Source organism: Sturnus vulgaris, chromosome 5 (assembly GCF_052056855.1).
Source record: "Sturnus vulgaris isolate bStuVul1 chromosome 5, bStuVul1.hap1, whole genome shotgun sequence".
NCBI lineage: Eukaryota > Metazoa > Chordata > Aves > Passeriformes > Sturnidae > Sturnus > Sturnus vulgaris.
This window is the reverse complement of record NC_142247.1, coordinates 62,339,385-62,356,325: the sequence shown is the minus strand read 5'-3', so window position 1 is coordinate 62,356,325 and position 16,941 is coordinate 62,339,385. Positions and strand designations below refer to the sequence as shown.

General features: G+C 39.0%; 1 protein-coding gene across 2 annotated transcripts in view; it reads right to left on the bottom strand.

The window, feature by feature from the left end:
* Positions 1–16,941, bottom strand: part of RELN (reelin) — a 274,669-nt gene that overhangs the window by 90,582 nt on the left and 167,146 nt on the right. For both annotated transcript variants that reach the window (XM_088165846.1, XM_014869033.2), the window contains exons 13-20: positions 15,578–15,690; positions 13,809–14,017; positions 11,209–11,337; positions 10,024–10,133; positions 7,138–7,204; positions 5,796–6,029; positions 5,031–5,192; positions 524–760 (exon numbers count right to left, since the gene is read on the bottom strand). In XM_088165846.1, coding sequence (XP_088021972.1) covers positions 524–760; positions 5,031–5,192; positions 5,796–6,029; positions 7,138–7,204; positions 10,024–10,133; positions 11,209–11,337; positions 13,809–14,017; positions 15,578–15,690 — 1,261 coding nt within the window. The remainder of the gene's footprint in view (positions 1–523; positions 761–5,030; positions 5,193–5,795; positions 6,030–7,137; positions 7,205–10,023; positions 10,134–11,208; positions 11,338–13,808; positions 14,018–15,577; positions 15,691–16,941) is intronic.

Here is a 16,941-nt window from a genome sequence, read left to right as displayed (position 1 = left end):
TTAATTGCAATATGTCATAATGCTGATCACAGTGCAAATGACTAAGTGTATATAATACCAGACAAAGCAACTACAAATGGATAATGTCATTCTGCCTATATTCTGCTGCCTTTGCTTTCTGCATTACAATATAATGGCTATGTACACAGATCTGAGCATCACTAACAAAATATTCAGAGTCTGTATATAAGAGATTATTTCATTACCTGCATATCCATATTACCCTGCCTGGATTTTAAGTGAAGATTATGAAACATGTATGATATTAGGATATTCTTTAAATATTTCATGGAAAAAGAATGCTACATTCAATGTTCCCATCAAACATAAATCTATGCAGTGAGGTGAAAAGCTTACTGCTAATTGCAATGAGATTAGTGACTGTATTTCTGTCCACAATGTGAGGATGAGACACATTATTACTCTGAATATCTGCCAGAAAAATGCATTTGCAGCAGTCACTTAGCAGGATGAATAGACAAGGAAAACAAAAGTAGAACAGGAAAGAATACATATTTCTCACCAGAGAGTCCAGTCATGCCCACAGTAGGGCTGAACATTTCCCAGGTAGAATCCCAGAGACTGTGTGACTTCAACCAGGTTGGTGAAGTCCAGACTGATGCTGTTGAAAAGCACAGAGGTCATGATGATTTCATCGATTGCCCACACATCCTCGCCTTGAGAAGAGTGATAAGGCTGCCACCATCTGAACTGAATGCCAACCTGCCTTGCATCTTCAGGCAGCTCCACTGAAATTATTCTGGAAAACAAAACAAAGTTGTTATTGACAGTTTTTGCTGTTTCTAGTAATTCCATGGGGATGTTATTTTAGGATAACTTTTCCTTACTGACCCTAAAAATCATGTATTGAATTCAACCTACAAATACCATAGCACCTGCTGGTATAGCTGCTACCAGTGACAGGGACAGGGGAATTGTTAGTTCTCTTGGTAATCAGTTCATTTACTGAAAACCAGTCATGTGCAAAAGCCACCAGAGTTTCTACTGAATTTGTAGTTTTTGCTTCCAGTGTTGAGCTCTCAGCAAATTTAAAGGTGTAAATTAGCAAAGGAAGGATGAGCTGACAAGGATTTAAGATTTCCAGTTCCCCTTTGTCAGACTCAGTGGGTTTTATCCTGATCTCAAGATATACGTCTTGTAAACATCTGCACTATTTCCTGCACAGCATTCACATCATTCTAATGGTGTTCTTGTCCTAGAAGAACCCACCCCTGTAAATTGCCACAATCAAGTGGAAAAGGTTCATCTTGTCAGACAGTGTGATTATGTGTAGTCTTTTTTGGCAGACATTCCTTTTCTGTAGCTGCATAGAGATGCAACTGGAGGTGAGTCCCAGGTGCTTCTGGTATGCAAGGTCACCTGATTTGTCATGGCAGCTATGTCAACACACCTAGACTTGAAAAACTGCAAAGAAAATGAAGAGTATTATCTAATTTCCAGGAGCAATTTTCATACACTGCAGGAGGGAGTATACATTAATTGCCACAGCAATGACACCTTCTTGAAAGCTCCATAAATCACTAAGACCATGCTACCCCACACAGCCACATCAACTGTGAGACACACTGGCAACAGGGACATTCGTCTCCATTGGGGTACAATTACTTGCTGGCTAAAGGGTTTTCAGCCAGCTCATCATGTACCTGTAATTTTTCTTTCTCTGTTAGAGGAAATGTGGATAAACTGATATATCAGGTAAACTGAAAGTGTCTTTTTATACTCCAGTATAAATTTTTTTCAGACTCAAGGCTTTCTAAGCTGCCTGTTGCAATGTTTTGTTCTCTGCATATGAAAATCTTGTGCCTGTGGCACTGTTAGTGCAAAAACCACACTCTTAAAAATGACTTGCTCCTACATCCTTGTAGAGAGTAGATTTATAATACCGTTGTTTAGCGTCACATTAATTTTAAAGAAGAATACATTTATCTATTAGCCAGAAAAAAAAAATCAAATAGCTTGGCTAAACAGGTGGGAAGCACTCAGAAAGTCCTGCCTGGCTTTTCTAGGAGCTGCTTTCTGCCATCCATAGACTGGAGAAACAAATGTGGAGGGACAGCCAGAGGCAACCTGGCCATGTCCCTGTGGCATGGGACCAGCACAGTACACACTTGTGCTGGTTACATTTCCTTTACACTCAAATAAACATGTTTGAATGACTTCATACCCTTCTAAGAGAAAGACCAAGCCCTAGTCCAAGACTGTTCTCTGGCACCTGACTAAACCACAAGGGCTTCTTTTCTACTAAGGATTCCTTCATAAGAAGCAACTCTAGAACCTTTTGGGTTAAATTTTTTAAAGCACAAATGACAAGAAATTGCTACTGATGCTAAAAGGAAGATGTTTTTTTCTGCCATGATTCAGGGGTGTGAACCTGAGGGAAGCTGGCACCCTGGCCAGGAGGAGCACTGTATCTAGTGGGTGCTGTGAAGCACCTGGCACTTGTGTGAGCTAATGCTCTGCCATAATCCAGGGCATATTTCTCTGCTGGTGGCTGTCTCTGATGCCTGTATCTTCCCTTTCACTCTTAACTCTCATAAGCTTGCCCACGTGGACACTAATTCTCACAGACAGTAATATACAGGAAATCCTAAATCATGACATACATCACTGAAACTCATATCAGATGTTAAAATATTTAACACATGTTAAAATAAATTCCCCATCCCAGGGGATTAAGCTAACACAATTTAAAAGTGTAGTGTAAACCACCATGTAAGGCACATGTGTTAGTATGCAGAACCTGACTACACCTCTGGTTGTAACAACTTCTCCTGTCTGCCTTTGATTTGTTGGAGATAGATGGAGAGGGAGGGGGATTCCTGCTAATGACTTTTCTGCTGCAGAGAAGTAAAGTGTTCCTACTTACATTACCAGCCACCATTAAATTTCTTAAAAACCAGCTGGGAGACCTTTGCTCTGATCTCATTCTTTCAAGCTATGCGCATACCTAATATTGAAAAGCCACCGCTGTTCTGCTCAGAAGAAAAATGCAGCTGTCAAATGCTAGCAGATTAAATGCACCTTTTCAGCAGAACATTAAATGTGTAATTATTTTTTGTATGACTGAAGATTAATTAAATTCGTGGATACAGACTGATTGCCAAACTTTGCAGCAGTCCATCTATGTTACTAAAAATGCTGATACTTTCAGACAACATAATATGAAAAGGTGAAGCTTTGTTCATAATTATTGCCAGCATTAGCTTCAGGTTTGTATGTATGTCATTCTTCTATCTACTCAGAGTGGACTGACTATCTATCTATCTATCTATCTATCTACCTACCTACCTATCATGACAAAATCTCTCTAACTGGCGTGTATTGTACTTTGCTCTGCACCTTGTCAGAACAACAGGAATTGTGTTTCATACCTGATCTCAAAAATCAAAAAAACTCTACAGCATCTATGTAATTACATTTATATCTTAAACTTCATCAAAATCAGTCACCAGAATATGTATTTTCCTTTTTTGATAAAAAAATTTCATGGTGCTATATATTAAAAACCTTTAGGGAAATATAATTCCTACATTACAGGAATCTAAGAACTCGAAACAGAGCCATATAAAAGATATATGTGACTATAACAAAGGCAGGCAAAAGAAACTTTGAAAAAGACTTATAAGTGTTCCAGTCTGTAGCATCTTTCCTTTGGAAACATTTAGAACTTCAAAAATTAAAGTCTACAATATAGTTCTAAAAAATATAGTCCTTCTCTCACATTTTTGAGTATTTCTTGTAGATTTCAGGAAATAATTTTAATGTTATAAGGGTTTTTTTTTTTCATTAGAACATTCTTAATCACAAATTTGAATACTGCCGTTTTGTACTGAGTTATTGACAAGATGTGGAAATCTAACTTTTCTTGGTGGTTCTTAAAAAAGCACTCATCTGACCTCAGTAAATATAAATAATGAAAGTTATATGTAGCTAAAGTGACTTGCAGGCTATTTACAGTCTCACCCCTGGGGCTGACTAAGATGTTTTCCTTGAAGTTGGTAGAGAAGAAGATATAGGGAATACCCAGGTCAAAGATACCCTTGGGCAGGAAATGGCCCTGCTGGAATGACTCCAGTGCTGCCACTGCCAGTTCTGCCTCATCTGGGCCCCTTTACAGAGCATCTCCTTTAACTGGCATTTATTGGCTCTACTGCAGCACCCTGTGAAGGTGGCTGCTGCCAGGTTTGAGAGGGTTTGCATAAATCCAGACCAGACTGTTCCAGGCTTTTGGTACAGGCATGCTCATGGAGACTCCTGATTTTGTATTGGCTACTAAATTTGGTGGATGGTGTCAGTAAAGAACACTTCTCTAAAGACCACAGATCCATTCCTCTCTAATCTGACACCAAATATAGGTGCTTCTAGATAAGATATGTTCAACTTTATTGAACTTTGTTCAACTTCTTTTTGACTTGTGCAAGTCCCAGGCATAGTCACCAGCAGGTTCTCCCAGGGCACCAAGCCCAGCCCAGGGCAGAGGCACAGCCATGAAGTCATGCAACTGCCTTGAGAGTGAGAGCAGGTGTAGTTTCCCTGCTGACCTCAGAGATCCTTACAATCCTGCAGAGATCCTCACAGTCACATTCTGTCTCAGCTGTCCTGTGCTGCCTGCAAACTCCCAATCCCAGAAGATGCTGTAATGAGGGTATCTATCGCTTCCATGCTACAAATAATTTATGTTAATTTTTCTTTACCAGTGGCTGCTTCCATGGGAAGAGACATGCCCCTATTTCCCACAAGAACACTCCTATTCCTCATCCTGCACTGCCTCAGCCTGTTCTGTTGTACTTGAAAGCCATTAAACCAATGTGTTCATTTTTGTAGAATGACAAAATGGGAAGTTCCTAGAACAGCTGCAAAATAATAAAGAAAGGTGGTAACTTCCAGTGTGCAATAAAATCTCTTCATTCCCTCTTGCACCACGCACTCAACCTCCACATTGCAATGACACCACCACAACCAGCATCACTGCATGCAAATAAGGTTCTTTGCAATATTTGTGCATGTACCTTGGCTCGTGGTAGTTGAGATAAGAGTAGTGTTCCAGCAGTTTCCAGGTGATCCCGTTGTCATAGGAGTAATGCAGCAGCACTCCTTCCCCGGGCTGGTCGGGTGCTTTGCAGGTACTCAGCACTGACTTGCTGCCCAGGCGAAGTGTGAACTGCAGGAACCTGCACCAGAATTACACAAACATTTGCAGGGTATCGTTTTCACAATGGGTTTTTTTGTTGTTGTTGTCGTTTTTGTTTGGTTTTGGTTTTCCCCTAACCAGATTGTTTTCAGATCTTCTCAACCTAGGCAAATTCTGATGAATATCAGTTATGGGCTTTTGTATGTGTGATTTGTTTTTATTGTCAAGTAATGCATTGTGGCACATATAGTTAAAAAAACGCCAATCATTACTGCATTTAATTATTTATTAGGCACTGAAGGGGAGGGAGAGATAGTGAATGGATCTAATCAGTTGCCACAAGCTGTCAAATAAACACAACCTTATAAATAATTAATTAGCACTTGGCTTTGACACTCAGGTTTGATATTAACATTTCATATTTTCCATCCAAGCTGTACAATATCTTCCCTCCAGTCTGTTTTGGACTCTGCTGTTTACAAAGCGGGAGGAATAAAAGGCGAGGCTAAGAAATCACCATCAAAACACAAAACTAGGAGTTTCTAAAAGGCTTTTTTCCCTGCTAAAAACACTGGTTTAATAAGGCTGGAGGGGGAAGGGCTCCCCCATTTCTTTGCTTCACACTGCTCCTCCTTCCTCTCACCTGGACTGGGAGCTGTCCAGGAAGGAGGTGACGAGCTGGCGCCTGCCGTCCTTGTTGAAGACCAGGGCCTTGCCGCTGGCCAGCACCCCGCAGCCGAAGCTGACCTCGGCGCCGCGGATGGAGTAGAAGCTGTGGTAGGAGGAGAGGCGGGAGCTGGCAAAGCTCTCGGAGATGAACATGGGGAACGTCTGCGACGCCGTCTCACACGCCGGCCCCGAAAAGCCAGGGTCACACCTGCAGGGCAGGAAGGGGGAGAGCACCATGGGTGAAGGGTGGAAAGCACCATGGATGGAGGGTGGAAAGCACCATGGATGGAGGGTGGAAAGCACCATGGGTGGAGGGTGAAAAGCAGTATAGGTGGAGGGTGGAAATCACCATGGATGGAGGGTAGAAAGCACCATGGGTGGAAAGCACCATGGGTGGAAAGCACCATGGGTGACCCATCTTTGGCTGTGGCTGGTGTCAATAAACATGGTGGCTGCAGCTGTTCATGAACTGAGGTTACCCACAAGGTCCCCCTCAAATCTGAGGCTCAAGAATCTCACTGAGCTTTACTTAAGTAAACTGCATAGCAAATGACTTCTGTTAGCTGGTATTTACTTTTCAATTTTTAAAAAATAAATACTTCTGAACACCCCATAAATCTCCACATAACACAATGCAGAAATATTTTTATTAATTTTTGGAACAAAACCCCTGCTGATATAATTTCAGTTGTTCATATGAAAAACGACAAATTTGCTTTTATCTGTAGCATACTAGATGTGGTTACAAGAAATTAAGTTACAAAAGAGAATGCCCCACGGGTCACACTCTTGTTAATACTTAAATGTAGTCACACCAATATTTAGAATGTACTTACTGGTTTTGAGTAAGCACCTTTTTTATTTTTTTTCTTTTAACAAGCCAGACTATCAGAAAAAAGTGGAGTGCTGATCTTCTGTCCTTGAGGTATGTTAGGTTAAGGGATATTAGGACTATTAAAATTGTAATTCTTTCCCAATGTTTAATACAAAAGTGATAAAGTCACAAATCACCTCTACAACCAGTATAAAACATACATCACTGACATTTCAGTGTGCTCTGTAGCACATTTTAAGATGAACTGGAAGTTAGACACTATACCTGAAGAAAATAATAATAAAAAAAAAAAAGACATGCTGCTGTTTAGAAAGATTGATCTTTAGCTTTCCTGTAAGCTTTATGGATTCTGAGGGTTATGCTAGTTTTATATTTAGTCATTTAAAAGAGCAAGGACTGAAATGAAAATCACTTCAACTTTCACACTACCAAGTGAACTCCGTGACAGAAATTGAACATGAATACTGAATATAACACTTACTTGCAGCCATTTCTAGTACACTGTCCTCGCCCTGAGCAGAATTTGAGGCAAGATGGACCAATATAAACTGCAGAGAAGAGAAATCAGTTAAATGGAGGGTTATGCTATGTGATAAACAGAATATGATGAATACAAGAAAGTCTACAGACCTGATCATACAATTATTGTATTTATCTTAATCCCACTATCTGGAAAAGGTCTACAAAAGGATATGAAGCGTTTGACTGTGTCAAGGATAGTCAGGGATAATTTATTACTTAATGTGTCATGTCCATGTGGCTAAAGACAGAGTACTGTGGCCACTAGTAGTGTTTTAATTACTAAGCCTGTGAATGAGATCAGATAATTTGGTAGGCATTGACTTTTTTCATCATTTTTTCATTGGCATTCCCTTCATCTTAGTTTGGAGATACAATCGAATTTATATATTGGTACATTCCAATAGCAATCTTGTAGATTTAAAAAATATGTCACTGCTTTTCTCATTGAAATCTACATATTTTACTTCACTGGACTTAGGGGAATAAGAACCTGCCCTGATATGTCTTAAGCAACTATTAATTATCATACTCATTCACTGATTCTTTTAAATGGAACAAAATTCCATATCCTAAGTGCTCAAAAATACAACAAACTTGTTTTACTCTCTTGCTTCATCTTCCTCCAATGACTCCTAATTGGCAGTGTGGATATTTCATGAAAAACATGAAGGATGGAAAGAGGAGAAAATCTCAGTATAATCTCTTGCACTACATTAAAGAAAAGTCATAACTTGTGGGCAATATTACTTCAATACAGTATGCTAAAAGGCCTTAACCATGAAAAGTGGCATATTTTCTGTTGAAGAATTCCTATTGCTTGGAGTTACCCACTTGCATCGTGAAATTTGGAAGAAATAGCCACCAATATGAAATAATCTATAAGAAGGAGTATTTCTTCTTTTTCCTAGTTTTATAATGTTGCCCATCACAGCAGAGTGTCAGCTCTCCCTAGCAGACACACTCTAAATCCCTGTTAACTACTCCTTATAACTAAATCCTCATCAGATTTCATGTGATTTCTAGATTTTCTCACTTCTCAGGGTGCAAAAATTCTGTTCTGTCTGTTTGACTTGTGTCTTTTGAGGCCTTTTTGAGGGGGTGGTAAAAGTATAAGGGTTAAAGATGTAATGATGTCATTCAAAATGAAAAAACTTTACGGAAATTGGCATTTTTCCAGAGTTTCTGAAAGATGGCCAGCTTCCAGATTTCATTTAAAAACTTAATTCACATAGGAAACAGTTGTGAAGCTAAAAGTCAAAGTGCTGGATCTTTTGAAATCTTCCTCTCTTCAAGAATTTGAGTGGCTTGCCAATATTTACGAGTTTTTCCCTACAATACACTGTAAAGCTTAGTGTCACTAGTATTTAACAAAGGAGGCATTCAAAACATCAGAAATATATCTTTAAGACTTGATTTCTGCATCATGATTTCTACACCTCAAATTCAGACACTTTCTAGGCAGAGGGTTGGTAAACCTTTTCTTGAGACTGCACACAGGAGCATGCAGCATCCTTCCATGGAGCTGTATTTTGTTCTATAAGCAAAGGTTGTGCAGATAAATGAATTGTCAAATCATTTTCAAAATCTTGTTTTGTTCTGTTGTAAGGAAATTGTATCCTTGGATTGATTTCATCTTGCTGTAGTTTCTGTGAACCTCATGAGTGTCTCCAACACTTAGAGTCTGCATTTTTTTAGATAGCAACTCATCTTTGCAGGGACTCGCAGACATCCTCTCATGTTTATATACTTATCTTTTCCCTTAATTTTACTTTCTTTTTGATGTATATCACATCCCTAAAGAGAAGTATTAATACTATATCCAGAATGCCAAGATGATGCTACTTCCTATTATGATTAAGAGAACAATTTTCATTACTTTTAGTGACAAAATTTCCTTTATGGTATTACCTTAACAGTTCAATATTTTCTTGTTAATATTAGGCATCAATATATTTTAAGAATTCTGCATGTAAATATTTACCATTCCCAGGCACCATATCAAACTTTACTGGGAATCACTACAAAATTTCACAGGCTATTGTACATCAGTGTTAATCTCTAAATTATTCATTTCACGCATCTAACCAAACAAATTCTGAATTTAGCTTACTTAGTTCCAAATCATTAAAGGCTAAAAAGCAAGCTAAAAAAAATTTTGGTTCCTCTTAGTTAGCCCTTTCAGTCATATTTATTTCTGCATTTCATACATTTAATCCTGTGTTCCTAAATACTTCTTACTGGCCTTTAAAGTATTTATTTTTAATTCTGATCCTGATTTTCCTCTGTAATAAGTCATATAACTATTTATCAACATAGATTTCTACCAGTTCTTCACATTCATTTAAAGAAAAGATAAGTGTAAAATCATTTTCTAAGAGAAGAACAGTTCCCTGAAACAGATGACACTTTCCCCTGAAGATATGGTAAACAATGTAAGGTTTTGTCAGTGTTTTGGTAGCAGCGTTGCTTGAAGATGTTTTTCTATGTCCAGGAGCAAAATACGTCCCAGATGCTGTTCCTGTTGCCTAGGTTGGTGCAGTACATGTTCATTTATGCAATTAGAACCAAGAAGAAGAAATGTTATATTAAGCTCCTGCCATCAATATTTTTTCCTGGAAAGCATTCAATTAAATGAAAATAAAAAATCTACTAGACTATTGTCTTTTCTAATAGCAGAATTTCTCTCTAGCTTCAAAATGCACCTGCTACCAAATGCAGCTAAGCAGAATGGGAATTTATCAAACTGTAAATTCATTGACTTGTGATTGTGGAAAATATGTTTACTTAGAGCAGCATATAAAATTTACTTTTCCGATGTGTGATGATCATGGATAAGAATACTAACTATTATCAATTGCCCACATATTTCCAAGGATTGGTCCTGTTTGCCTCCATCGAATCCTGGTGTCACTTGTTAGTGCAGCGTTGGGAAGGGGAGTAGTTATTCGGTTCCACCTGAAAGAAATATAACACAGACTCTAGCATTTTACACTGATAGTTATTAAGCAACTGTATATTTTGCAGATATGTTTATGTATTCTGGAAGCTTTGTGAGAAGCTTAATTAAAAAATCTGCTAAAATGAAGCACAAATTTACAGCAGATTTAGAAAATACAAATTAAAAAGAAGAAGTCCATATTTTCATACCATATATGAATGTTAGTTATTATCTTATAAAACCCAGCCATTTTCCCCCTGTAGGAATAAACAAAGACCATAAGCTCCTTTGCTGCAGCAGCTTCTCCACCCCCATGAATATCTTCTAAACTGAACCTTCAGCTGAGCTGAACTCTGGTGAAAGCCCTCAGGGGGTGAGGAGTGGTGCAGAGGATTTGGCATGCTGCAGTCTGGGCCATCATTCTCCATCATCCACAGAGGCTGCACTTCCTGCACACACCAGGAGAAATGGTTCCCATGAAAACTGTATGGGACCAGGGGCTGTGTGTCATCAGATCATAGCACCGCTTCAACTGCATTTTCTTTCTGTAAACGTTATGGAAGTTGGGATACCAAGGGATTTTGTGCTATGCAGCAAAATGCCACAGTTCATTTTTCAGTGAGAACAGTAGAGAAGAGACAATATTGAGAAGGGTTGATACATGAAAGTGACACTAATAACCATCTCCATCTGCAGAAGTACAGAGGATGTGCTTCACTGTAACCCTGGGATTCCATGTGAGTAAATGTGTCTGAGGATGTAAATACAGCTTTGAGTAGTGTTTTTTCTGACCAAGAAGAAAACTTATGTGGCTTTGACAAGATAAAAGTTTTCTTCTTATTATCAACATGCTATCCACAAGTGAGTTTTGTTGTAATTTCTCTTTAGCATAAAAAAATTAATATTATACCACAGAAGCAGCCCCATACATTTCAAGTTTCATTACTGGGTAGCCAGGGAGCTCAGACACTCCTTCCTTGCCATCCCCAGGCAGTCAGAAATGAATGTTGACACAGAGTTGTGTGCTTTCTCCTGCCACCTCCAATTCCCATGTCTAATCTTGCATGCCAGCTTTGCAGAGAGCACTCTCACCCGCTGTAGTTTTCCGAGGCATAGATGGTGCTGTGGGGCAGGTGGGGCCCAGCACAAATCTCAGGCAAACACTCCATGTGGAGCAGAGACCACGAGCGACCATGGTTGGTTGAAAACTCCAAGCTGACACTGGTAACACGTGGAAGGGAAGAAAGGAGAAAGACACCATGAGGGTACGTGGCATAGATCTCAATGCAAAGTACCAATATTGAGAAACCACCAAATCTGCTATTTCTAATAATTGATGAGGAAACAAGAAATAATTTAAAGCAGAATTTGAAAACAAAAAATCCTGCAAATGCAAACATGAGACAAAGTTTCATGAATGTTTAAAAGCCCAAAGGTTTGTAGACTAAGGATTGCCTGAACAAAGAGTTCTTGTTGGGCCACCATTGAGACAGTGTTTTTATGCTGCTGCTGTTAAAAGAACTGCATTACTTTTATATTTCATGTTTCATATTGAAATAGTTTCAGATATGAGGAGATTGGGTTAATCAGAACTAGACAGTGTTGTGTGAGCACAGGACACCTGTAACTGCCAGCTGCTGACTATTACACCTGCAGACAGTGGTAAAAGACCATTAGCTGTTCATGCATGGGCTGTCTCTTTCTTGGGTTAAAAAAACCCCAGATTGTTTACAACCCATAAGGCAACACTTAGATGACTTTAGACTTTACACTCTAAAGACCTTGAAAAAGTAATATAGAAAGTATTTGATTTACTACAGATTTATTATTTTACTGAATTATTCTTGTAATTTCCTTCATATAATTCGCTTGTAATATTCTGTTTTATTTTAAGTAATGGAACACTATAAAAGTCATAATTCATCTCCTCAATATTAAATTATTGGATTCTGAATTTTTATTTTTATGATAATTTGCTACAATATTACTTTATTTAAATGTACCATCACTGTGATGTTGTATCTATTAAAACAGTTTATGGAGGTTTTGACTAATTTATTTCAGGTTTAGCTGTAGAGATACCTTAGAGGGTCATATTTACTGCATATATCCAGTATGAGTCTCACTGTTGCAGTAATAAAAGCATTATGAGTAATGCTGAAGACTGGGAGATGTGAAATGCTGCAGTATTTGGGAAATACAAACAGGAAAAATTGTGACCTAATGCTTCTTTAGTTATGAAGAAGCTCACTTCTTCTTCAGAAATAGAAGGTACAATATTAATCTTTCAAAATATATACTAATCTCCATCAGAAAACAGATTGAGACAGAGTCTTTATATAACACGTTTACTGGCCAGGAGTATTTACAGGCAAAATTTTCACTTTTCATGTAGGAAAATGTTGTTGCCTTCTCTTCCTATCTAATATAAGTTCAGTGCCTTGCTTTTTGCTTCCCCTTGAATTCTGTTACCCTGCATGGACACAAGAGCTGTCACTGTTAATGCAGATCTTTCCAGCTGGATGTAGGTGCCATGGGACACAGATAAAAGCACTCATAGTCTCTTACTTTAAACTCTCAACTCTGCAAAATATAAAGTAACTGAATCCTCATAAAATATCAAGATAAATATTCTCATATGCATGTAATGGAAGAGGGACAGTGGGAGTTTGGTTTTGGGTTCCCTGTTTGAAGAAGGATATTAAGAATTTTGAGAGCAAAGTAAAGGATGGGCAAGATGCCCATGGCTTTGGGCACCAAGCTAGGATGGGCTGAGGAGCTGGCATGCTCAGCCTGGTGAGGAGGGGTGAGCTACAGCATCCTGTGATGGTGCAGAGGGCACTCCCAAGGAAACCAGAGTCAAACTCTCCTCGGTAGTATCAGCACACTACAAAGGACAATAATCATAAAGACATGGTTTCATAGTTTTGTACTGTATATTAGGAAACACTTTTTCATTTGAGCAGGTCACTAAGAGAGGTAGCACAGTGTCCATCCATGAAGATTCTTCAAGTCATGGATAGGCAGAGCCATGTCTGACCTGCTCAGTAACAATCCATCCTGCAGCAGCAGTTTTCACCAGATCACTTGTGAAGGTCCCTTCCAACCAACATTTCTATGATTCTATAAAACATGGAGTCTAAAATGACTCCCCTTCTCTCTCTTTCCCCATGGAAAAATTCACACTGAATGTCCTGAAGAAGTAAAGCCAGAAAAAGCATTTTGTGATCAGCCTACAGACAAGGAGCTCCTCACACTGATGGTCATTAAGATGAGAGTCATTTATCACCAGTCTTACAAGAATTAGATATGCTTGTGGCATCAGTAATCTCAGAGAGGTCAGCAGGGCAGGTTTCTGCTGCTGCCTTTAATGCTTTCCTCCTTACACAGTATTAAGTAAGAAGTAAATCTCATATCCATTAGAAACTGAAGCAAAAGTCACTTGAAAATCATGAGCATATTTCAGAATAATGGGCTAAGAAAAGCAAGTTTTGACCTGGAAAGCTATTAAATGATTCTTTATTGCACATGAGATAAATAAATCTGGATCTGTAAAATCAGGAGAAACAGTAGCTTTTGGGCATCTTATATTTGTCATTACTGAAAAAAGATTTACAAATCTTCATACAGATTTTATAAACCAAAATATACTATAAAACTGATCACCAAAAGAATGATCTCGCCAGTTTTACCTGTTACCAGGTTGATAAGTTCCACAACCCAAATTGATGGAAAACTGGATCATGTGAGTCACTGAGGAAGGGAGCACCGGAAGGACGTGGAAATAATCCACAGCCCAGACATTCCTGTTGTGGCCTTGGTGACTCTTTTGCTTCAGGCAAAATTTGGTTGCAGGAGTCTGCAGGTCTGGACTAATGACAACAGAAACCAAAGACGGCACCTTTAAAAGAGATTAAATAAGGCTTAAATTAGTTTAAAAGGTCACAAGGTACCACTTAAAATTAAAAAACAGCTACTCTAATTGTGCTGAACCAAATGTGCTGCTCTCTCTACTTGATTCATTTTGTTAACTTTTCTAGCCACATTTGTTTATCCCAAATAAAATCATTTACTATTATGTGGATAAGTATTAGCACCCTGGGTACCAGTGATGCTTATTACCTCAGAGAGATCAGATTATTTGGTTGTAAAGGCACAGAAGAAAAGACTGCACCTTCTGTGTTCTGTGAAGGGGAAGTTGATGTTGTCACCTTCAGATGGGAAGGGAAGGCGATGTTTGTCCTGGAGCCTTACAGCTCACAGAAGCTAAGGCAGGCCAGTGGCATGTCTACTCTGGGTACGTGAGAATGGAGTAACAGCAGGAGTTCACAGGCATAAGTGGGGAGGATGTTATGTTGCTGAAATAAATGAAAGCACTGCCTCACAAAGCTTAGCCTTTGTCCTAAAGCAATGTAATTAGAACTTTATTATGTCAGAAGAGGATGTCAGCTTTAAAACTGCTTGTTTTAAAAAAACCCCACAATGAATTCCATGTAATTTCAGATCCTATCTCTCCCCAAGTTCCCTAATTAATATTTTCTTATTTTACAATTGCAGTTTCCTTAGTTTTACAAAAGTTCTACCATGTCTTTCACACAGAAGCAGGCGAGGAGGGAAGCCATGCACAATGAAACAATGCAAGTGACTCAACCGAACTCAGGCCAAACCCTACTGTAAACATTTGGTTTCTAAGTGCTAAAATTACAGATAAAATGCACACAGACCCGTGCTTGAAATCAGCAGCATCTTTCCCATAAAACTTCCCTCAGATTATGTAAGCACACTGCATTTCAATATCTAGTGCATCTATGTGCACATGTATGGAATACCAAATTTTGCCTGTTTCACAGCAGCAAAATAAAGACTAGATTATTCAAGGTAGGCATGGTCTAAGACAGGAAGGATCCTGAAGGCAAGTTCAAGGTCTTTATTGTCTTGCCTGAGGGTGGTGGAGTGGCTGGAAGTTGCACTTTGGGCAGAGGAGACGCTGCCTGTGCACTCTGCCAGCAGCTGCCTCCCAGGGCTGAGTCCGTGCCCTCATCACTGCAGACTCCAGCATCCCAGCCCCTGCTCCCACCATGAATGACCCTCTCAGGACCCTGCTCCTCAGTGTCACACTGGGCCTAGAATGAACTTGAGTGGAAACAGGAGTAATCTTTTGTGAGGAAACGTTACCACTGAAGTTTTCAGCTAATACTGACAATTTTTGCCCAGTGCTTGCCTGCCTGTTTCCCCAGCCCCAGCCAACACTGCACAGTCCTGCCTGGGGCTGCAGTGAACACCAGTAACTGCAGAGCTGTGCTGCAAAAGCCTGATTGCTCCCAGGTCTGCACATCATTTATGTGTTTGGGAAGGACACGTTTGAATGTCCCTGTGGAATTCAACATACAACATTCCTGTGATGGCTTGAAAAGAGACTATTTGTCCATCCCATCCACCTGCCTTGGTTACAAAAGTTTACCTTGTAAGCAGCATAGGTCAGGGTATCAAGAGGTATGTGTTCCCTCCTGCCTTCAATCTTGGCATACAGTATGACATCATTTTCATGGGATTCTCCAGAATCACAAGTTCCCCCTATACAACACATATTAGAGCGAGAAAAAAATTAATTGAAGCCCTTGTTAATGGAAAGTGGAATCATATCTTCAGCCTTAATTATGAAAATAATTACAGTCAGATGCTATTTAACTTGGGATCTGAAACAAAAGAACACCATCCCTAAGGACACAGTGTATAGGAACTGTTTGATCAGATACACCATGGCAGAGATCAAGGGGGTTGACGATTACGAAAACCTCAAGTACCTCCTTTAATCAGCTTATCAAAACAATTTAAATAGAAAATGCTGTGCCTCAAGCAATGCTTCTATCTGTGTGCTTCAAATCCTATTTATATAGGAATGTTCTGCTTTTGAGTTCTCATCAGTAAACTGCTATTTACTACCCACACTTCATGCAGTCACACATGTAGGTACTTAACAGTATCTTAAATACTTCTGGGCTGATAGTTTGGCGGCTGAGAACTTGTTCTAAGTAGGAAGTGAAAAAGATTGCTGTGTACCTTATTTGTTGTGCTGCTCCTTCTACTATCTACACCGTATCCTAAAAGGGATGGCTGGCTGGCTGGAATCTATTGTACCACAGAAAACACATGTGGTATGCTTGCCCAACTGGAATGAGGCAGCATTTGAGATATCTTCCTATCACTAGAACCCAAATTACTCATTAAGGTTCTGTGAAAGAGTGGATGTATTGGCAAATATGAGCATTACATTCTGCATTATAGCTACAAGATGAACATCATCACACGACTTTGGTATTCTGGAAAAAAAGTTTTTAGAATAAAGTTTCTGTATTTGAAAGAGGAATTATTAATTAATTATTTCCCTGTACAGTATGGTTACTGCAGGTATAAAAAAAAATCCCAAAATAGAAATACAGAACAAGGAATCTTCTTTGAAAAGACTGCAGAGTAGAAAGATTGCACATATGGGAACACTTTCTCTGCTTTTTTTGTTTGTTTTTTTTGCTACAGCCAGCCAGTTCTTGTAATGGACTAGGAAAAGCAGTCCACAGAACTGGATAAGATGTGCATCTTTAATCTGTTTTATATGTAATAAGGAACATCCATTTGTCCTTTCAAATATTCTCCTTGCCTCAATGGTTACACAATTATTTATTTAATTTAAAAATACACACAGAATACATTTTTCAAACAATATCCTGCTGTCCTCTGTGCTGCATCTGCTGACAACTTCTCCCCTAAGTTCAGAAGGTTGACAAAATTTCTTTCCTGTTTCTCTTGCAGGTGTTGTAATGCTTGGAA